At 45.6% G+C, this 24,485-nt stretch overlaps 1 protein-coding gene across 1 annotated transcript in view; it reads left to right on the top strand.

Annotated features, from left to right (window-relative positions):
• The first annotated feature begins 2,448 nt into the window (after positions 1-2,448).
• LOC135397986 (paired box protein Pax-1-like) overlaps positions 2,449-24,485 on the top strand; it is a 50,429-nt gene continuing 28,392 nt past the window's right edge. Inside the window, exon 1 of the mRNA XM_064629449.1 lies at positions 2,449-2,626. Coding sequence (XP_064485519.1) covers positions 2,617-2,626 — 10 coding nt within the window. The 5' untranslated portion in view covers positions 2,449-2,616. The remainder of the gene's footprint in view (positions 2,627-24,485) is intronic.

Raw genomic sequence — 24,485 nt, 5'->3', positions numbered from 1 at the left:
CCAGCGTGTGATGTGGTGAAGTTCTTTTTTTCTAAGAGACTACGAGTGCAGATTACACAGAGGAGTCCCAACATAAAGCATTGTTCAAACTAAATAAAAGCAGCCAAAATGAACACGGACAGATATAGGTAGAGACCACAACTGTAAACCCTCTCTCATGTGGACGGCTGTAAAGTGCCCCCCCCCCCTTCACACACACACATGGGGATGTGTCCTCTAAACACAGTACTTTGGGAGCACTCCTCGTGTGTGTTGGCTGCCACCCATTTGGGAGGCCTTTCTGATTTACATCAGCGATGCATGGTTAGTGTTCAGTGTATCAGGCTTACAGAAGATGAAATTATAGTTCTCTAAACAGCTAGGTCAGGTTGACTGCACAAGAAACAGAAAGTATGTTTTTTTGTATCAGCGTGATAATGTTTTTCGTTCTTCGTAGCTTGTACTGTTACAGAATAAATTTCAGTCTGTTGAGAGTCAGCAGTTGTGGTGTCTATATATACCGGCTTTCCCATGTTCTTTTCGCCTGCTTCTATTTAGTGTGATCATGTGCCAACTATATATCCCGCACCGCAGCTCTTGTAAAGCAATGTGTTTCTTGCGCCCTAGAGGAAATACCGCTGCTACTAGAGAGGTCGACACTTTCGTTAATTACATGTGGAGAGGTAGAAAAAGTTAAAAAAAAATTTACCTTCCGAATTTGTTTTCAGCAAAGTAACGCAAATTAAAAACCGCTCTTCCTCGTACAGCGTGGATGTCCTATTTGGCAATTTTCTTGAGCTCCTCAGCGGTATCACTGTCGCTTTCTAATGGTGATGTGAAAAAGAAAAAGAAGAAAAAGGAAATGTGAGTTGCGACAAAGTCGGACTGGCTACTGCAGTGTATCTGCACACTGTACATAAAAACCGTTGCCCACATACGTGAGGCCGACAACGGCAAGCCCTTTCGCCATCACCACCACCACCACATAAAAACCGGCACATATAGAGTGAACGGTTTAAAGTGACGCAGTGCAACAAGACTTCAAAATTTAAAACAAGTGTAAAATGTCAAACAAGAAGAGGAATCACTGAGGCAGCACCCAGAGCACATGTCGCTTTGAAACGGAGTATGGAAGGCCCGTTGCCTATGCAAGCGAAAAAAGGAAGCTGCACGGTATGCACGTCACAAAAAAGGGAAAAAAAAAAGCGAGCAAAATAATCATCGTGACATGATTTAGGCTATACTACAGCACTACACACTCTAAAAACAGAACCTCACTGCATATAGCACGCTGTGCGCTAATCATTGCCCAGGAGTGATAGGGTTATCGCTTCTCATTCGAGGAGAGAAAGGGGTACGCCTTTGTGTGGCAATTTGGATATATGATAATTGACACAAAAAGGCGCACGTCCCCCTCTCTCCTCAAATTAGAATCGTACACTCTTAAAAATGATGTGGTGGTGGTGGGTGGTGAAAGGGCTTGCCGTTGAAAACGGGAGGCCTACGCCTCCGGTTTTCAACAAACTAGGGCAGATAACGTATCATCGTATATCATTCGAGTTGATAGTTGGTTAGGAGCGTGCTATGCGGTGAAGTTCATTTCAAAGAGTGTAGCCCCATCATTCCGGGCAATGGTTGGCGCAGAGCGTGCTATGCGGTGAAGTTCTGTTTTTACAGTGTAGGGTTACCGCTTCTTATTCGAAGAGAGAGGGCAGGCGTCCTTTTTGTAGAATTATCGTATATCCAAAATACCACACAAAGACGTACGCCCCCTCTCTCCTCCAATCAGAAGCGATAACCCTATCATTCGTGGCAATGGCTCGCGCACAACGTGCTATGAGGCGAAGTTCTGTTTTTAGAGTGTACAAACCCGGTACTGCATCTGCAAAGCAAGAATAAACTTCTACCAAGATAAGAGCAGGAGTCATTGTCAAATTGAGCCAAAACAATTCCTTAATTTATCTGGTTTATTTTTGTCCCCTTCGTCACATACTATCATCTACAACGTGGATACCGGCGACTTTGTGTGTGCAAAGATGCTCCAAATGTGACCCCGAACCGCACACCCGATACTCCCTCAGCGAATTTTTAAAACCATTAACGTCCTAAAAAGTGAGACCCAAATGTCGCCCACAGGAGGGCGGTAATGTGTCTTTCTCGTGCACGTATTAAGCAGAAACGCTCTTTTTCCGCTCGTCTTTCTCGAGTTCCGCCGAAGTGTCCAAACGAGCGGCACGATCACAGGAAGTCAGGAGGTCGTCTGCTTCGAGAGAAACATTTCTCGCGCTTCCTTCGCGACGAAAACTGGCATTTTTTCCCCTCGCAACCATCTCTATGTCACGCTTGGAAGCCGACACTTATCGGATGGGGAAACGAGAGAGGACAAAAAGAAATAAACGGCCCCACAAGGCGTGGCCAACACATGAGGAGGAGGTCGGAGCGGGCGGGGAAAAGATCACGATGCTCGGCCCTCCGTTGCCTTCTGCTTTCGGTTTTGATGTCAACAGTCGAAGCTCTTCTGACGGTTGTGTTGTACGAGTCATGTCTACGTCCCTTCGCTGTGACTGTGTGTGTGCGGAGTGTTTGTTGTGCGTCACTCTCTGAAGCACAGGAGTCGACTGGGAAGGATTAACAGCCATGATCATGGGTAAGAGCGATAAGCGCATTGTAATTTTGACGCGGGCAATATGTCCCTGAGTTTGGGGTGAAGACAAGGGCACGAACAAATTGTTGTACGTTTGTTTGTTCTTCCCCTTATCTTCACCCTACATGGGGTATGTTGCCCATGTCAAGTTTACACCAGATCGCTCGCATAACCCTCTTATGCTCACATTGTAATTGTCTTGGTGTTCACAAGCATTTGTCAAATCGAACGCGAAAAGTGAAGATGACATGGAGATGAAGCTTGTAAGTCAGCTGCTAGTTGTCAGTAAACCTGGCGATATTACTTCCTAATTGTAACTGGGTCGTATTTGCACCAATACATACCAGGCATGGATACGAACCAGTTCAGGAAGCTAAAAAGTCACGTGATGCGTTTGGATGTCTCTTTGAAGGAATCTTTCAGACACTAAAAATCGTATCAGTAATAAAATTTTCTTGCGGATCAAATATACCTCCCATTTACGATCTTCCACAGTAGTTCATTTCCGAAACCCATTCCTCAGGGATACTCGTGCGATAAAAATGTTTTTCTCCTCCTTTTTTGTTTTTGACGGATGCTTTCGCTACATACGCGGGATTTATTTAAATTTGTTCTCGACTTTCATGTTTGTGTGCCTAAATACCACTCCGATGCTATGTGCACGATACGAACATACTGGATAGCATTGCCTACACTGCAGCAACGCTAAAACTGCAGCGTGATGTGATGTGATGTGATGAAGAAAAAAATGGGGAAACTGCAGCGATCGCTGCACATTCCATTGGATGCAATGAATCCTTTCTCAGAACGCGGAACACAGATATCTAATCGGATAAGGCTGTCGTTGCAATCTTACTTCGATGTCTTCAATCTTTCGAGCTGCACAGGTGGCCAGTGTCCACCACCCCGGAACATCTGCAGCCGAGGTATACGAGCTATCGCATGCAGGCGGAGCATGCAGAATCATGCATGTCTGCTGCATGGGAGAGCCTAGAATATCCGACATTGGGCTTTCGCAGCTTCCTTATTCGTCAGTTAGTCGCATGCCACGAACCAGTGCTGTACATTTTAGAAACAGATCTTGACCATAATAACAGAACACGTTCAAGGTCCATCTCTGCGCAGTATGGAATCATTAGCCCATACGCCTTTTTGGGACACTTGCATTTAAGTTAATGGTTATTAACTTGACCATTAACTCGAATGCAAAGCGTTCCTAAAAGGCCTCCCGTTTGAATCTATAGGAGCGAGAACGACGTCATTTGGAATGTATGGTTGCCAGATAGAAACAACAACTATATACACGCATGACGATGAGATGAGGTACTCCACTATACAAGAAGTACAGTGTGGGTGCTCTAAATACAGACTTGTACGTATCTTGAGTACGCACTCAAAATACAGTATTTTAAATACTTTTCCGGTAGTTTGGTACTTTACTCGATACGTTTTGTGACAAGTATTTTTAATGTATTTAAAATACTTTTTACGGTATTTGCTACTCAGTACTCAAAATACTTTCCTTCCTCGTCAAGCCATATCCAGCACACTTCCCGCCGTGCCGAGATTTTCAGCTCACTGGAATTTAACCCCCTTTTCTTCTTTCTTTTTTCGGGAATTCGCGAATCTGTCATATCACCTTGCTTGTCAATAGCCAACTTCGTCAGAAAGCCGTTCCTATTCATATTGCCAGGTGAATCACCAGGGGATTAGGTACAAGAGAATCCCAGCATTTATTTCCTTGGTCACCAAACCAATAAACACGTGCCACAGGTTGAAAGACCCGAACAGACATACAGGACGGATTACGAATTGGTTCAGAACATATCAACAAAGTTTACTTGGGTTCATCAAAGTTCACCAAACATTGACACCAAGACGTTGCAAATGAAAGATATGCTTCAGCATGGCTGATGAAGTTTATTCCTTTCATTTTTTCCACGTTCAGAATACGCGTTTCACTTACAGCTTATACTAAAGTGCTTTAAAGAGTATCTTAAATACTTCTTAGAGTATTTAGTACTCTACTCAAATTACTTTCAGTTTTGAGTATTTTGTAATCTATTTTAAATACTTTTTACGTAGAGTATTTAGTATCTTATTTTAAATACTTTTGCGCAGTATTTTGTACAAGTCTGCTCTAAATGGTCAGTCACATTTTTGTGCAAGACGGGGTACCTCCTCGACGCGATACCTCCTTGACGCACAGGCTTTCTCTGCCCTAGAGTAAAGAATTTATGCCAGAGAAACCTACGAAAAAATTGTGGTTACTAAGCACTGTGTAACACAATAAATACCACCATGCAAACTTTCACCACCATTCATCGGTATAGCGCATAGGAAATACATGAAGACGAAAGTTTGTGTGGCCGTAATTATTTTGTTACGCGGCGGCTGGTAACCACGATTTTTTCGTAACTTTCTCTGACATAAATTATTCACTGTGTGGCAGCAGAAGACTATCTGTCAAGTATAGGTATAGCGTCAAGAGCGAAAATGTGACTGACCTTTTATAGCACCCACCCTGCACATACTCATCCAATATAACATATATACGATGTCCCAGTTTACACGATGCCCTGCCTGGGCTATGGCATGTGGGTTAATATGCGAGTGGGATTGGAATAAAGGAAATGAAACATACGTTCGCGCACATGACATAACTATAGGGTTCCGGGTTTTTGAATTTTTCCGAAAAAATCTGAAAAACGGACGCCAGTTAAGATTTGAAGCAATTCGGATTTATTCGAAAAACTCCGCATTTGTGGGTTCCAGTAATCGAGAACTGAGAAAGAAAAGCCATGCCTTGATGACTGCTTGACCGAGAGGATCGTTTCGTTTGGTGCTGAGATTACCTCGCACCGCGAATTACCAACCCCTGCGACAAAGAAGGATGTCTCTGTTAAACAAAATCCGCCGCACAGCTGTCTTTCGCGGAGCATCCATGTAATGAGGTGAATTCTATCCTTGCCTATATAGGGAATTCGCCGCAACTGAATATAGGGTACCTTATTTAGTGATATTATTCTACATGGTGGCATTCTGAGGCCATTTCAGCCATTTCCAAGGTCCGCCTGGAAAACTCAGTGCATAGGGCTTTTCTTTTTCTGTGAATCGTGCTTTTCCCTCAAAGTAATGGCATATATGTCGTTGTCTGCAAGTTCCGCAACATGGCAGTGAGCGTTTTGGAGAGGCATGGTCTCATTCTTTTTGTGAATATGTCGTTTCACAGCTGCAGCTTTTTCTACGAACTTCGGATATTAACGAAGATATGATTAATAAAAGACAAAAACTCAGAATCTTCGGAACATAATAAGCTCCGAAAAACATCCTCCGAATATGCAAAAAATAAACTCCGAAAGGCCGGAACCTTATGGCAAGTGGTGAGATACTGCACGTGGAGGGTAGGAATGGGGTGGGGTGGAATAAGGTAGGGAAACATCCCACATCATCATCATCCATTCATCTATGTTGTTGTTGTTGTTGTTGTTGTGGAGGGTCAGTAAAGTGTCCGGATTAGCAGTTCATCCAGTCGACCACACGTGGTGTATAGTATACCATACGCAGGGAAACATCCCACATCATCATCATCCATTCATCTATGTTGTTGTTGTTGTTGTTGTGGAGGGTCAGTAAAGTGTCCGGATTAGCAGTTTATCCAGTCGACCACACGTGGTGTATAGTATACCATGAATTCCCATAGATAACATTGCAGTGACACAAGAGTCCCACTCTTGCGAAAAATGGCACTGGGACTATCTTAAGGGTTGAACGGCTTGTTATTGATGCGAGTGAGTTGGGACTGAAATATTGCTGTCTCAGAATTGTATAGTGGTTATAGGAACGTTCTACCACCCACCGTATTGACAAGCGGCCGTTCAACCTCGCGAAGATCCTCGGACCGTGGTCGAACGCTGTCCACCAGATGCAAGGCCTTCGTCTTCTTGCGGAGTACTTGTGCTCCACCGGTCTGGTGAGGGCTCTCTGAAAGCCCTCATCATCCTTTCCCAACGCGCAATAGGGCAGTGTACCGCCTCAGCGGCGGTGAATCACCCACCTCATCATCATCTAATGTATGTGTGTGTGTGTGTTTTCTACCACCCCTGTTTTCAGGGGGTCTTTGAACAAACGCAGTCGCACCAGGCGTTAAAGGATAAAGAGCCACTCATTGACGTCATGGGCGACACTTTCCGCCACATCACCGACACTTGTCATCGGCGCCACCCAACGTGACATTCCATCTTTCACTGAATTACAGCGATTCTACCGCACATTTCATGGAGAATCAGCTTTTGCGTCCTCGATATTATGTCCCGGAATATGTCCATTACTACGTAACATGGTCCTTTCCATAGATCGAACACACGTGTCCAGAGAGACACAAGGATCGTACCCTACAAGATAACCCTTCGTGTAGTCAGAGATCATCCTCACGTTGCCTCGAAACCGTTGTGGTCAACCAGCTGTATGGGTATAGTTTCAGTGTTGACTATACGGGTGTTTCAGTTAAATCTCCGGGCTAAATAACTCGCGAACCGGTGCATCATTCGAAGAACTTTCTTTTTTATAAGTATATGTCCGACATCACTTACAAGCTGCGCACCGTGTGAATGAGAGGGGAGGCGCTCATTATTTAAATAGAAATTCAAATGAGTTTTGTGAAAAGCATAACTTCGAAAGCAGGGCGCCGTTGGCATCAAAATGGGTACTACCCCTTTTGGGATCTTCAGTAGATACCTTTTAGAGAAATCTGCCACTGGAGCGGGTCATTAATTGTTGCAGTAGTTGGTTTCGGTTTTTTAATTAATTATTTTTTTTTTGTCGCGACTGGTTGCGGTGAAGCGTAAAAGGACGCCCTTCCACTTCCTTACCCACCAATGAGTTATGTCCTTACACCAATGAATTACGTCCTCTTGCGCTTCGCCACGTCCAGCAACGACAGAAATATGTAAACCGAAACCAATTAATTGCTGCAACAAATGACCCTCTTCGGTGGTAGATGTTCCTATAAAAGGTGTCCACTGAAGGTCCCAAAAGGGGTAGTACCCATTTTAATGCCGACGGCGCCCTGCTTACGAAGCTATGTTTTCACGAAACTCATTTGAATTTCTATTTAAATAATGAGCGCCTCCCACTCATTCACACGGTGCGCACCTTGTAGGCGGTATCGGTGAGATACTTGTAAAAAAGAAAGTTATTCGATTGGTGCACCCGTTCGCGAATTATTTAGCCCGGAGGTATAGCTGAGACACCCTCTATATAGTTTTGTTTGGTGCATGCCTTCAAGAGGGGTTTGCGATCAACTCGAACTGTCGTCGCCTTGCGTCGTCTCCTTGTCGAGTGAAGAAGCCTCCTCGACCAGGTACATTTATTTCGGACCGGCGTCGTCGTGAGGTGTACCGTAAATCAGCAGGCATGCAGCTTACTTCATGTCATCTAAGAGCTTGTTGCAGCTCGCAGCATATCGCGCTCGAAACGTGCCGCTCTTTAAGTTTTTGATTTGTTGTCAAGATTGCGATAAAATCGGACGAGACGACGCCATGGAGCAGCCCTCACTTTAGCGGACAACACTGGCGCTCATTTATTCAGCTTTTGTGTGTGTGTGTGTGTGTGTGTGTGTGTGTGTGTGTGTGTGTGTGTGCGTGTGTGTGCGACGTTCAGTAAACGTGGATGGATGGATGGATTGTAGTGGCACCCCTGGTGGGCCGCTTTGTAGCGAGGGTCCATCAGGAAAGTGTGCGGACATGCCTGTAGGTTAGAAATCCTAAATGTTTCCTCGTCCCTTCTGGTGCGCACCTGTTTTGCTACCCATCAATGTTCTTCGTCGCATCAATGTTCTTTGTAGGGTATACCACCACATCTTTCCGCTTGCAGTCGATTTTCATGAGCATGAATGCGAGCAACGATGACATGTTTTAATGCACATGCACTTTTAATACTTCAGCCACACGGACACGAAAAGTGACATTCAGTGCTTAGCGAGTTAAGTTCTGATGTCATTCATGCGGTAGCACACGAACAGTTTTAATGGCATTTGCCTAAATGCCATTTTCGCTTACTGCGTTCGCCGTAACTCATTCGCCCATGAAATGGCTACTCTCTCTCTCTCTCTACAATTGTTAGCGCGCAGATGAACAATTTGAGTTTGCATAAGACCACTTTCTACTGTACAACAATTTATGATATGATAAATTAGAGGTTTCTCGAACACATTTCGACGAAAGATGTCCCAAGTTGTCAGAAATTTTCATCGACAACCGCAAAATAATTTGAGGTGCCGCCATATTGCTTGTTTTGGATTGGGCACCGCAATTGGATTGGGCAAATTAGAACTGCGCTCCATATATGAACACCCACTTGATATTGTTATATATATTTCAGAATATTACCTGAATTTTCAACATGTTTAACTAGGCTCCTTTTTTTTAAATGTAGCATAACTTATACTTTACTTAGCCAGTGGGCCGCATCGACATCATGGCGTTTAATGTCATTAGAAAATAATGTGTGGCGCGAACTTCGTAAATAATGGCATCTGAGACCCGAATGCCATTAGACGATGATGTGACTTTTCGTGTCCCTGTGGCTCGGTCCCAGGAAGGGCTTTAATTCTTGGACATCAGTTGGCGTTCTTCTACAATATTGTTTCTTCTGTGTCAAGTGTCCTTTTGCCAGTGCGACGTCTCACGTAAGAACCAGCCTGCGAAGAAGCTAGCGTCTATCTTCATAGTCCAGCAATTTTTCGGAGAGAACATAAGAGCGATAAGCCCAAGTATATTTGCACACATAACTTCGCCGCAGATACACACTTGCCAACCATTATCTCGAATGACATCTTGTGCTCTCTTCCTGATCTGTTGAAAACGGGAGGCGTGCGCCTTTTACAGTACGCCTCTTAGTTGCGTTAGCAGTCACAAAAGCCGTTCGCTTGTCACAAATCAGGAGTGACAAGGTTGTCGTTCTGTGCAAAGGTTGGCCTTCGTCGTGTGACTCCCGCTGTACGGTTATAATTAGATAAACTCAAACGCGTGGCACGGTTCTGAAATATTGTTGATAATTGTGTCAGTCCCAGACGTCCCACACCGAGACCGCACATTCTATAGTTTATGGCGACCGGGTGTCCAGTATACAGACGCAGCCTCACGCTATAGAGGCAGCCACAGATAGAAAGAACGCCGGATAAAATAAATAGGCGACGTTATACGTACGAATAATATGTGTGTTCCATGAAAGATAATACGATATGTAAACACCAAGAATCTCATATGTTGAAACAGACTCGAGGCTATCGCCATTGATGTTATTCAAGGGTGCGTTACGAGAACGAGACATTAGCAGTCATTCACTCGCATTCATTAATGAGTGTCACAAAGAGGTGTGCACTCTAAAAACAGGTGGTGATGGTGAAAGGGCTCGCCGTTGTCGGCCTCACAGAAGTAATGGTTGGTTATAACCAACCATTACTTCTACAACTACTACAACCATTACTACAACCATTACTACTACAACCATTACGTGCAGGAGCGTGCTATGTGATGAAACTCATTTTTAAGAGTGTAGATGCACTCTTAAAAATGACGTCCACCGCATAGCACGCTCCTAGTCAACCACCACCTCGAATGTTAACGTTGCCTGCCCTGATTTCTTGAAAACGGGAGGCGCACGCATTTTTTGTGACATTTATGAACAGCATAAGTTAAACAGCAGTTAAAAGTCGAATACTGGAGACAGTCGGCCTCGTTTTAACCCACGTCGGTGGGGGCCGCCGCCCGGTTTCTCCTTTAGCCACTCCGTGGTCTCTCGTCCTATATCCACGTCTAGGTGCCGTGGTTCGATACAGCCTTCATTCCTGCGCCAGACGTGAAAAAGTTGGGACCCTGAGCCATTTTCTAGGACCGCTAAAATTCGAATACTGGAAAATTAGAATACACTGTTAAAACAGAACTTCACCACATAGCACGCTCCTAGCCAACCATCGTTCCGAATGATATTATTCTGTGCATTGATTTGTTGAAAAGGGGAAGGAGGCGCCAACTGGGACAGATTATCTTGTCCCAGATAGGCGCCTACTCCCTGTTTTGAACATATCATGACACAGAATGATACCATTCGGTATGATGGTTGGCTAGGAGCGGGCTATGTGGTGAAGTTCTGTTTTAACAGTGTACACTCTTAAAAATGAACTTCACCGCACGGCGTGCTCCTAGCCAACTATCATCTCGAACGATATCGTTATCTGCCCTGATTTGTTGAAAACGGGAGGCGTACGCCTTTTCTGTGACAATTATGAACAGCATAAGTGTCACAAAAAGGCGTACGCCTCCAGTTTCCAACAAATCAGCGCAGATAACGATATCATTTGAGATTATGGTTGGCTATAGGAGCATGCTATGCGGTGAAGTTCATTTTTAAGAGTGTACTCTACCACGTAGCACGCTCTTACCCAACGACCGCCCCGAGTGACACCATATTCTTTTCCCCCGACTTGTTGAAAACGGGAGGCGTACACTCTTGAAACCGAGGGCGAGGGGTGGGGGGTGCCGAAATAGCTCGCCGTTGCTGGCCACACACGGGCATCGTGACGACTATAGCACAAAAAGAAAAAAGAAAGGAAAAAAAAAAGGAAAAATAAATAACGGGTGAGGTATTGGCAGGATGAACGGTAGTGATGAGACGGAAACGGAGGGGGGGGGGGTCGAAATAGCTTGCCGTTGTCGCAAGTAGGCGTCGTCACGACTATAGCAAAAAAAAAAAAAAAGAAAAGAAAGAAAGAAAAAAGGAAAACGGAAACCGATGGTGGTGGTGGTAGTGGTGAGAGGGCAAGCCGTTCTCGGCCTCATAGAGGTGTGCAACGTCACGACGACGCCCTGAGGAAATGTGCGTCCTGGGCCGACTTCTAAGGGAACTGTGCCGACATATGTCTAAAAGCGTCCGAGGAAAACCCAGGAAAAAACGTTTTTCAGACAGCACAGCCGGCACCGGGATTCGAACCCGGGTATCTCCCAGTCTCAACGTGACATGGACCACCAAACTTCACCACATAACACGTTCTTAACCAACCACCGGCCCAAGTGACATCGTTTCCTCCCCCGATTTGTTGAAAACGGGAGGCGTCTTCACCGCGACCAGCCGCGACAAAAATATGTAAACCGAAATCAATTAATTACTGGGACAAATGACCCAAACCGGTGGCAGATTTTTCTCTAAAAGGTGCGCTCTTAAAAATGAACTTCACCGCATAGCACCGAATAGCTCCTAGCCAACCATCATCTCGAATGATATCGTTATCTGCACTGATTTGTTGATAACAGGAGGCGTATGCCTTTTTTGTGACACTTGTGCTGTTCATAATTGTCACAAAAAATGCGTACGCCTCCCGTTTTCGACAAATCAGGGCAGATAACGATGTCATTCGAGATCATGGTTGGCTAGGAGCGTGCTATGCGGGGAAGTTCATTTCTAAGAGTATTTCCACTGAGGGTCCCAAAAGGGATATTGTCCATTTTAATGCCGACCGCGCCCTTCTTTAGAAGTTATGTTTTTCACTAAACGAATTTGAATTTTTTTAAAAATAATGAGCGCCTCCCACTCATTCCCACAGTGCACTGCAAGTTCTTCTTGTTCAAGCTGTTCGATTGGTGCACCCGTTCGCTAATTATTTAGCCCGGGGATTTAAATGAAAAATACTGACTGGCATGCACCCTCATATTATCAGTACAGGAACCTCATGAGATCGTAGCACTACACTCTTAGAAATGAACTTCAACGTATAGCACGCTCCTAGCCAACCATAATCTCGAATGATATCGTTATCTGCCCTGATTTGTTGAAAACGGGAGGGGTACACCTTTTTTGTGACAATTATGAACAGCACAAGTGTCACAAAAAAGGCATACGCCTCCTGTTATCAACAAATCAGTGCAGACAGGCTCATGGTCGTCAAACAGCTAGTTGAGGTGCGTCACCCTGGCATACAGGACATCATGCAGAATCACCGACCCTCTCTTCCCACGAAAGATTTTCCCGTGGTATGCAGACAATGCTCCATCGATTATGCGCAGGATCTGCGTTCACGAACTCGCAACTGTGCAAGATCGGCTCCAGGGACGACTCCAGTTGCGGACACTGTAATCATCCGGAGACAATTGCGCATATCCTGACAGAATGCCGTGCATACCATGCCATGCGGGAAACCCATCTTCCCCACGCCAGGCCTGGTATACTGACGGACGTCCTCTTCCCCGAAGGTTCTTGTGCGGAACGACTTTCAAAAACTCGCGGCCTCGTGCGCTTTCTTCAAGCAACGGGCCTAGCGGAGAGACCACTCTATAGTGCACCTCTCACCTACAGTGTGCTTCCGTCCCATCAGTACCGGTCATCCTGCCTCTACATCACTTTGAAGTCCTCAACTCCCCTTTCTCCCACTTTCTTTTCCTTTTTTTTTGGCTATAGTCGTGACGATGCCCACTTGAGTGCGGCCAACAACGGCAAGCTACCTCGACACCTCCCCCCCCCCCATTTGTGACAATTATGCTGTTCATAATTGTCACAAAAAAGGCGTACGCCTCCCGTTTCCAACAAATCAAGGCAGATAACGATATCATTCGAGATGATGGTTGGCTAGGAGCGTGCTATGCGGTGAAGTTCATTTTTAAGAGTGTACGGCAATGTTCTGTGGTGCTAGGCTTCGAGTTTTCAGCTTATCTTGAAAAAAAAAAAGAAAAGCTTCACGGAGTATTTGAACATTGCAAAGAACAAGTTTGTATAGCTTGCCAACACGGATTCCGCTTCTCAAAACAGAGCTTCACCGCATAGCACGCTGTGCGCTAGGATGGATATAGGGTTATCGCTTCTGATTCGAATAGATAGGGGGCGTACTAATTTTTATGTACACTATAATGAGCATCGGTCATCCTGCCCATGCCCCACTTTGAAATCGTCAACTCCCCTCTCCCCCCCCCCTTTCTCTTGGCTAAATCATGACGATGCCCACTTGAGTGCGGCCAATAACGGCAAGCTACCTCGACCCCCCCTGTGTACACTATTATCCTGAACTGACACAGAAAGGCGTACGCGTCCCTCCTCCCACTTCGGTGGTGAAGTTATGTTTTTAGAATGCGGCGTGTTTCGAACGGCCCCCAAGCAGACTTGTACGTATTTTAAGTATTGTATTTACAATACTGTATTGTAAATATTTTTCTCGATATTTAGTGCCTTACTGGTTGCTTTTTTCCGAGAAGTATTTAATACTCTATCTAGCACACTTTTTTTCGGTATTTTGTACTCGGTACTTTAATTACTTTGTCAATCATCTCGGCACTGCTGCCAGGTCGCGCAGCCCTTCAGAGTTTATGTTTGTTGGTTGGTTCGTTTTCCCGCTCTGGTTCTGGTAAACTTCGTGTCCATTTTGTTTTTGAGTGGTATGAGGACACCGTCCGGTGGGGTGGACTTAGGTATGGGGCCGCCTACATTCTCAGGTCGCACCATGGAGCCCACCAAGCAGTCACCTTTGTTTGCTTGGCGATATCTCGAGACCATATTTTGAACGGATTTCCCTGACGATAAAACAACAATTTTAGTGCAGTCCGAACTGTGCTTATCAAAGAAGACGACTCTGCCGGCTGGGTTACAATTCGAGAAGTATCTTAAATGTATCTTAATTATTTCTTTGAAGTATTTGGTACTCTATTCTGAATTCCTTTGTTTTCAAGTATTTTAAGCTATATTTTAATTAGAATCAGCTCTCGGTCTTTAGTATCTCATTTTAAATACTTTTGTGCGCTATTTTGTACATGACCGCCCCCTCGTTTGTTTGTTTGTAAGGAAAAAAAAACGTAGAAATTGAACTCGTCCCCCTCGTCTTGTCAGAGCGTACACTCTTAAAAATGAACTTCACCGCATAGCCGCTCCTAGCCAACCATCATCTCAAATGATATCGTTAACTGTCCTGATTTGTTGAAAACGGGAGGGGTACACCTTTTTTGTGACAATTATGAACAGCACAAGTGTCACAAAAAAGGCATACGCCTCCTGTTATCAACAAATCAGTGCAGACAGGCTCATGGTCGTCAAACAGCTAGTTGAGGTGCGTCACCCTGGCATACAGGACATCATGCAGAATCACCGACCCTCTCTTCCCACGAAAGATTTTCCCGTGGTATGCAGACAATGCTCCATCGATTATGCGCAGGATCTGCGTTCACGAACTCGCAACTGTGCAAGATCGGCTCCAGGGACGACTCCAGTTGCGGACACTGTAATCATCCGGAGACAATTGCGCATATCCTGACAGAATGCCGTGCATACCATGCCATGCGGGAAACCCATCTTCCCCACGCCAGGCCTGGTATACTGACGGACGTCCTCTTCCCCGAAGGTTCTTGTGCGGAACGACTTTCAAAAACTCGCGGCCTCGTGCGCTTTCTTCAAGCAACGGGCCTAGCGGAGAGACCACTCTAGTGCACCTCTCACCTACAGTGTGCTTCCGTCCCATCAGTACCGGTCATCCTGCCTCTACATCACTTTGAAGTCCTCAACTCCCCTTTCTCCCACTTTCTTTTCCTTTTTTTTTGGCTATAGTCGTGACGATGCCCACTTGAGTGCGGCCAACAACGGCAAGCTACCTCGACACCTCCCCCCCCCCCATTTGTGACAATTATGCTGTTCATAATTGTCACAAAAAAGGCGTACGCCTCCCGTTTCCAACAAATCAAGGCAGATAACGATATCATTCGAGATGATGGTTGGCTAGGAGCGTGCTATGCGGTGAAGTTCATTTTTAAGAGTGTACGGCAATGTTCTGTGGTGCTAGGCTTCGAGTTTTCAGCTTATCTTGAAAAAAAAAAAGAAAAGCTTCACGGAGTATTTGAACATTGCAAAGAACAAGTTTGTATAGCTTGCCAACACGGATTCCGCTTCTCAAAACAGAGCTTCACCGCATAGCACGCTGTGCGCTAGGATGGATATAGGGTTATCGCTTCTGATTCGAATAGATAGGGGGCGTACTAATTTTTATGTACACTATAATGAGCATCGGTCATCCTGCCCATGCCCCACTTTGAAATCGTCAACTCCCCTCTCCCCCCCCTTTCTCTTGGCTAAATCATGACGATGCCCACTTGAGTGCGGCCAATAACGGCAAGCTACCTCGACCCCCCCTGTGTACACTATTATCCTGAACTGACACAGAAAGGCGTACGCGTCCCTCCTCCCACTTCGGTGGTGAAGTTATGTTTTTAGAATGCGGCGTGTTTCGAACGGCCCCCAAGCAGACTTGTACGTATTTTAAGTATTGTATTTACAATACTGTATTGTAAATATTTTTCTCGATATTTAGTGCCTTACTGGTTGCTTTTTTCCGAGAAGTATTTAATACTCTATCTAGCACACTTTTTTTCGGTATTTTGTACTCGGTACTTTAATTACTTTGTCAATCATCTCGGCACTGCTGCCAGGTCGCGCAGCCCTTCAGAGTTTATGTTTGTTGGTTGGTTCGTTTTCCCGCTCTGGTTCTGGTAAACTTCGTGTCCATTTTGTTTTTGAGTGGTATGAGGACACCGTCCGGTGGGGTGGACTTAGGTATGGGGCCGCCTACATTCTCAGGTCGCACCATGGAGCCCACCAAGCAGTCACCTTTGTTTGCTTGGCGATATCTCGAGACCATATTTTGAACGGATTTCCCTGACGATAAAACAACAATTTTAGTGCAGTCCGAACTGTGCTTATCAAAGAAGACGACTCTGCCGGCTGGGTTACAATTCGAGAAGTATCTTAAATGTATCTTAATTATTTCTTTGAAGTATTTGGTACTCTATTCTGAATTCCTTTGTTTTCAAGTATTTTAAGCTATATTTTAATTAGAATCAGCTCTCGGTCTTTAGTATCTCATTTTAAATACTTTTGTGCGCTATTTTGTACATGACCGCCCCCTCGTTTGTTTGTTTGTAAGGAAAAAAAAACGTAGAAATTGAACTCGTCCCCCTCGTCTTGTCAGAGCGTACACTCTTAAAAATGAACTTCACCGCATAGCCGCTCCTAGCCAACCATCATCTCAAATGATATCGTTAACTGTCCTGATTTGTTGAAAACGGGAGGCGTACGCCTTTTTTGTGACAATTATGAACAGCATAAGTGTCACAAAAAGGCGTAAGCCTCCCGTTTTCAACAAATCAGGGTAGGTAACGATATCATTTGAGATGATGGTTGGCTAGGAGCGGACTATGCGGTGAAGTTCATTTTTAAGAGTGTACCGAAGTTGGGCTGTTTTTTCATACTTGGATCCAATGAACGAAATGCTGTTTTTTTTTAAATTGCGCACTCTTAAAAATGAACTTCACCGCATAGCACGCTCCTAGCCAACCATCATCTCGAATGATATCGTCATCTGCCCTGATTTGTTGAAAACGGGAGGCGTACGCCTTTTTTGTGACACTTATGCTGTTCATAATTGTCACAAAAAAGGCGTACGCCTCCCGTTTTCAACAAATCAGGGCAGATAACGATATCATTCGAGATGATGGTTGGCTACGAGCCTGCTATGCGGTGAAGTTCATTTTTAAGAGTGCAGGGAAAACCTCAGATAGCGCAGCCGGTGGTAGGGTTCGAGCCTACCACCTCCCAGTCTTCAGCATGACCTTGGCTACCACCAACGAGCGGGACGGGGACGCTTAACCCGCTCAGCCATGCCGTGGTACCTTTGACAAAAAAAAAAAAAAAAAAAAAAGAAAAGAGAAATGGTCTAGCCCATGCATATGCTTACTTCAAAAACAGAATTTCACTGCACAACATACTCAGAATAAAGCGGCATTTATGATGATACCGTTCCCTCTCCTGATTTGTTCAAAATGGGAGGTGTACGCCTTTTCGTGGCAGTTTGGATGTACGTTCATTGCCGCAAAAAGGCGTACGACCCGCACCCTCCCCTCAAATGAGGAGCCGTAAACTGCCTGTCAAGCAGCCTTGCTGCTTTTTTTCGAGCCTCCTCATCGTATGATGGAAATAAAATTGAATTGAATTGAATTAAACCGGTCATTCGGGGTTGTTATGCGGTGAAGCTCTTAATTCGTGAATGGTTTTTAATTATTAGTCTATGTGATGAATGAAAATAAACTAGATGGCACACCTGCTTAGTTTCACCTGTTTACGTTTTGCATTTCTTATGTACTATAAGATAAATAATTTTTTTGCGAACAACGAAGGTGTAAAACACGAGATAGTAATAAATAGGTAAATGTCCAGAGTACACTCTTAAAAATTAACTTCACCGCATAGCACGCTCCTAGCTAATCATAATCTCGAATGATATCGTTATCTGCCCTGATTTGTTGAAAACTAGAGGCGTACGCCTTTTCTGTGACACTTATCCCAAGCAGCACAATGTACTGAAAGTCGAGTGCAATAGGGGTGGACGGGTAGGTGGAAGACCTTGAACAGACTCGTGAAACTAAAGAACATTGATAAGACACATACCGGCCACCCCCATTGCACTCGACTTTCAGTACATTGTGCTGCTTGGGATGTTGTTCATAAATGTCACGAAAAAGGCGTACGCTTCCAGTTTTCAAGAAATCAGCTCAGATAGCGATATCATTCGAGATGATGGCTGGCTAGGAGCGTGCTAAGCGCTGAAGGTCATTTTTAAGAGTGTACAGTTACAAAAGACGGGAAGTTTGGGTCTTTCTTCCATTCGTTTTGTTAGAAACAGGGGTCGAAACCGGAACTGAACCGTAACCGAAAACCGCAAAAAAACGTTATTTTTTGCGGAACCGAACCCGAACCGAACCGTAAACATTTTTTCTCTCCTCTTGAACGAACCGGAACTGAACCGAAAAAATATGATGCGGTAACCGGTTCGGCAGACGGTAAAAAAGCCTATAGCTTCCCACTCGACTGCCGCGCACCAGCTCACTGCACCGCTCGGAATCTTGCCGAATTGGCAGAGCGGATATAACAAATTGAAAAACGAAGAAGTGGTGAGTTCATGCACCTCCCAGAGCCTCATCTCCAAAAGGTTCACGACATCCCTGTACATTTTTGTGACTAGAGGTGAAAAGAAAGAAAAAGATATGCGACACGACGGCTACACTTTGCATTGTTGCCTCGGCTGCTTCCTTTCATTCAGCGTCGCAGTGTGAAGGCGACGTAAATTTTACCTTACGTACCTTTAACCTACCGTTTAATATCACTCTTTTAATTTTAATAGTTCACAGTGACATCCACGATCAACGCGGACAACTAGCGACCACGGGAAAGAGGTTTGACGTGTGGTGAAGAGGATCGTGCAGACTGCAGAGCGTCGAGCTCTGGCACAAGCTATACGCTGACCGCCGAACCAAAAGAGATGCGACCTCTCTTTTTCTTTAGCAATTGGCGATAGCTTTTTGCACTGGTGTTAAATGGTATGCTGTACACCATTTCCCAGCACTTTTCGGTACAGTAAAGGATGATCTGCAGTGAAATGCATGGTTCTTTGTAGCTATGACGTGTAGAGGCGAGGGAGTAAGAGGAAGGTAGGAGGAGCAAGCGATCGCCGGAACCTAACCTCTCACATGTGGTAAACTGATTAGCATAGCACATGTAAACTGGATCGAACCGATTAATGTCGGTTCAAACCGTTATTTTGGTTGCGCTGAACCCGAACCCGAACCGAACCAATAACCTTGAACCGGAACTTGAACCGAACCGCAAAAAATAACGGTTTCGAGCCCTGGGTTAGAAAGCCGATGATATGTCACAATGCAGTGTGCAGTCTGAGGATATACAATCTAAATCTCATAGATTCGTTTCTTGGTTCGTATTATACCCAGGGATCAGCTATACACTCTTAAAAAGGAACTTCACCACATAGCACGCTCCTAGCCAACCATCATCCCGAATGACAACGTTCTCACCCCTGATTTGTTGAAAACGGGAGGAGGAGCCTATTTTATGCCATTATGCACGGCACAAAATAGGCTCCTCCTCGCGTTTTCAACAAATCTAGGGCGAGAACGTTGTCATTCGAGGTGATGGTTGGCTAGGAGCGTGCTATGTGGTGCAGTTCATTTTTAAGAGTGTACATGACATTCTCGGGTAAACATAAACAAGTCCTCGCCACAACTTCCGGTGCCACGAAGACTTCTGGTCCGTCCGCGACTAAGGACCCTCGGAACCAGCCGCGATGCAGAATTATATCTTTCGCTTTCCTGATTTGTTGAAAACGGGAGGCGTACGCCTTTTTGTCGCAATTTGAATTGCCACAAAAAGGCGTATACTCTCTCTCCTCAAATCAGAACCGATAACTGTATAAATCGGCACAGTGGTTGGCGCAGAGCGTGTTTTCCGTGAAACCGGATGTCGATTTGGCACCAGAACGCAAGCGGTGAAAACGGGATATATAACACACAGTCTTGCACTCTTAGAAATGAACTTCACCGCATAGCACGCTCCTAGCCAACCATCATCTCGAATGATATCGTTATCTGACTCTATTTGTTAAAAACGGGAGGCGTCCGCCTTTTTTGTGACAATTATGAGCAGCTTAAGTGTCACAGAAAGGGCGTACGCCCCGTGTTTTCAACAAATCAGGACAGATAGCGATATCACTCGAGATGATGGATGGCTAGGAGCATGCTATGCGGTAAAGTTCATTTTTAAGAGTGCACTCTTAAAAATGAACTTCACCGCATAGCACGCTCCTAGCGAACCATTATCTCGAATGATATCGTTATCTGCCCTGATTTGTTGAAAACACGGGGCGTACGCCTTTTCTGTGACAATTATGAACAGCATAAGTGTCACAGAAATGGCGTACGCCCCCCGTTTTCAACAAATCAGGGCAGATAACGATATCATTCAAGATAATGGTTGGCTAGGAGCGTGCTATAAGGTGAAGTTCATTTTTAAGAGTGTGTGTGCACTGGCAAGGTGGATGACTAGGGGAAGAATACTTTGCAGAGCAGAGCTGGTTCATTCTGCCTGCGCGTTTAAGTGTAACATATTCCACCTATTTCGTTTCATATTCCTGAGCAAGTAATGAACTGGCCATCGTGGCGAGCACGTGCTAAGAATGTAAATGAAAAACATTTCTCGCGTTTTTTCACTGTGACGCGGAGCGATCCGAACCATAGTTTACGAGTATTTACGATTATACCTTACGAGAACATTTGGAGAACGTCCTCGTCGTCGCTGCGCATGGTACAGGAACACATTAATCTGAGCTGCGGTGTGCTGCCTGTACAGAGAACGGACATCATATCCTAAAGCTCCAAGCGGATCATTGCACCGCTTCAAGCATTCGGGGCGTCTAAAGTGGAACATGTCCGAGGAAGTTCTCCCTCTTAGGGAATAACAATGAGACACCAACCGTATAGAACCCGCAGGCATGAAGTTTGCGTACTTTCCTCGGTCGCCATGGTAGCCTGATATAAAATTGCTGTCACCGTGATGAACTGCGGCTAGATGAGAAAAATAGGAAATGAGGCTACCACGTCTTTTGTCGAAGGTGTACACAGTAGGCGGACAAAACAGAGGAGAGACAGCTAACCCTTAGAACAAGCTTCCTGGCGATTTCTTGCGCGACGTTTGCGTAAGACAACCAGCGTCCTCGCCTTTTTATCAGGATCGCGGCATGCTCATCCTGTTTGCTTTCACATATCTCCCTCTTGCCCGCTTTTGGTGTACGAGCATTGGTGGATCAGTTGGTCACGTGTCCTCTCGCTAATTACAGCCAGCTACAACTCGGCCGAGCACGCAAACTGGTTGTTTAGGCACATCCAGCAGGGGCGTCGGAAGTCCCTCGTTGCAGAGGGGAGTGGGGGGGGAGGGGAGCAGCCCTAACCTAACCCAACCAAACCAAACCTAGAGGAGCCTTTCAAGTGCTTATTAGAAACGACTCGTCCATGCAATTCGATGACTGTGGAGGGCGTAACCCATCTGGGAAGGCCACCTCGCGTTCTAGATTACGTTGATTCGAAAAAGAAATTGGCGTTTGAGCAGCACAAACTGATATAGTGACTGAAGACAAATCTAAGTAAGCGAGCGGTGGAGTGTTCCTTTATTTTTTTAAATTTTTGTCCCCGTCAAAAGCGAAATGGTATCGTCTGGGTGCCAGTACTGTCGCACTAAAAAATTCAGTGGCGATTTAGCGGTACATGCGAGAACAACAACAACTTTATTTCTGGCTTTGGAGAGTGGGGAGGTTCATCGCAACAGGCGATACTCTACCCCAGTGCTTGGTGGAATGGGGGGAATAAAATAACGAGCCCCTTCAAAATAACGATCGAAGTCCGATGGTGCCCAGAAATGTCAGAAGAGCGTTGAGTACAGAGCGTTGCTGGGCTGGATTAGGCCAGGGACCAAGCAATTTCGATAGGGAGAAGGGGCGAGAGTCCAGCTGACGAAGAGTGTGGTTCGGGAAGGTTGCTAGTGGGGGCAATGAAGAAGAATATGCTCCAGATCCTCAAGAACACCATAGTGGCAGCAGGTGGGAGAGCCAACTTGTCTCAAGCGGTAACGCCACTGAGCTGTAAAGGCCACATCGAGGCGCATTCGGTAGATTAATGCAGCATCTTGACGAGAGGTGTTTCGTGGCATGCGGAAAGCGAGCGTTGGATCAACTCTGCTCAACATAGAGGGGGGAAGAATGTCGGCGAATTTATTTCGGCAATTGCCATTGCATTACGAGTGGGATCATGTGCTATACTGAGTAAAATGACCACGGGGAACTCATTTCCGCAACGAAAACGTTAGGTTGCCTTGGGAAATTTCGGAGTTCAATTCAAGAAATTAACTTTCCGTCATTTGAAATGAAATAAAAATGTTACCAATATGTGGCAAAAGTTATTGGCAGAAAAAAATCCCTTGACCGCATGTCTCTCCGGGGCTTACGTTTTTTACTATGAATTTCTATCATGGTTGGTGGACCACCCTGTATATATATCTTTCCTTATATCCCCTTTACATGTCCACTTATACCTCTGCCTGAATGGGGCTTCACATGTCATACACGTGCACACACACACACACACATGCATTTAGCTTTTTCGATTTTGACACTCCTAATACTAACGCATTAAAAGGCTCTGCCGAGTGTTCTGGCCATGGCTGAGGCAAATACAGTAGATAAGCTACACGTGTCCTCAAGTGCACGTGCGAGTTTTTAAGCATGCTTAAAGTCTCCTCGCCGCAGGATAAGAGTTTCCCTTTCCATCCTCGAATGTTCCCCTGAGTTGACCAAAACAAGTCAACGTCCTTTGCTGGAGCGAAATCCGCGTTTTCCTGCACTACATGGCGTGCGGCTACTCTTCGCAGTCCGCTAATGTAATTGGATGGATGGTACCTATTCGGGTGAATGTAGTCGTCTGCTTTTTAAACGGGCGTTCGTTTTCACTCTGCGCGTAAAAGAGCTGAAAGCGAGTCTGTCTCAGACGACACCTACAGATGAAAAATGGGGTGTCGCGACCCTCAGAGCGGAAGTTCAGAGTGGGATCCCAGAGTGAAAACTCGAATGGGCGACCGCCCCCTCTTCCCCCCTTCCGACGCCCCTCATCATCCTCTACACACTCTAAAAACGGAACTTCACCGCATAGCACGCTGTGCGCCAACCATTGCCACGAATGCTAGGGTTATCGCTTCAGGGGGCTCAATCGCTTGCACGCGGAGCGAGGAGCGGGGCACTCGTCGAGAAGGACACGTGATAAAACATGTGCACGGTGCTCCTCGTGCGACATGTGAAGAGCGTAGCATACGTCACGCACAATGTGTCACGTGCCGTGCCAGTCTTTTTGAATTTTCCGCCACTGGTTAGCTCGTTGGGTGTGCTAGCGATTCGAATACAGAGTGGGCGTACGCCTCTTTGTGGCGATTTGTATATATGAAAATTAAAACAGGCGTACGCCCCTATCTGTTTCCCAGTCACAGTATGCAGAGACGCTATACCTCACACTTCAGATTTGATAAAAAGAACGGACAAGATTAATCCGCGAACCGACGACGTCCTTGTGATGCCCTATAGCATGCATGAGATGCACTGAGCTGAATGTGAGCAGGGAAGTCGAGGTGTGTGCCCCTCGATGGTTTATATAATTTAACGAACGAGGACGACGGGCAGATGATAAGAAACGGACGATAAGAGCGTCACGGAAAACACCATCTATCATTTCTGAAGGGTATCTTTTTACAGTTCCGCCGCTTTGAGAGTGATTGACTGTGACAACAGATGAACACGCTACGCATCGTATATGCCAGCATGCCCTGAGCATGCAGTGTCGCAGTGCTTGGATACGTTAAGAAAGGAACATGTGGACGTACCGAGAATTATCTGCTGGGGGACGTAGAGCAACCCCGACCAATTTGCAAGGCATTTATCTGGTGCAATATCTTTCCAATGTTACAACGAGCTACACGACTGTTGCTATTTTAAGGGCAGCGACAGGGCGTATCAGCCACTATGGGCCTGTTCCACTAAAATTCCTCCCGGCGACCGCAGCGCCAACTGCCCTCCTCTAGTGCAGAGCACCTGTACTAGACGGTCGTGTTCGGCATGTCCCTTGCCTTACCGCCGTACCGGGAACGTCATCTGTTTTGTGGAAATAATTGCGTCATGATTTTTTAGAGGCGGAGTGTATAGGCGATACACGCCTGTGTACGGAAACACATCCGGCTACACGACCACAAAGGGCGGTGGAGGATACGGTTCGCAGCGCCCTCAAACGTCGTGCAACGGTCCCATAGTGACGGATCAATTAAGTAAACCCGCTCACAAGCCGATTGGTGTTTGGGTTTGCCGTATTTGCACTATAAAAGTATCATTCTGAGCATCACGAACACAGGGTTAAAGAAAGACAACAACACGTTTAAAGAAATGAGAGAAAGAAAGATTGAA

Source organism: Ornithodoros turicata, chromosome 6 (assembly GCF_037126465.1).
Source record: "Ornithodoros turicata isolate Travis chromosome 6, ASM3712646v1, whole genome shotgun sequence".
NCBI lineage: Eukaryota > Metazoa > Arthropoda > Arachnida > Ixodida > Argasidae > Ornithodoros > Ornithodoros turicata.
Note: the sequence above shows the minus strand (reverse complement) of the source record. Positions and strands in the feature narration are given on the sequence as shown.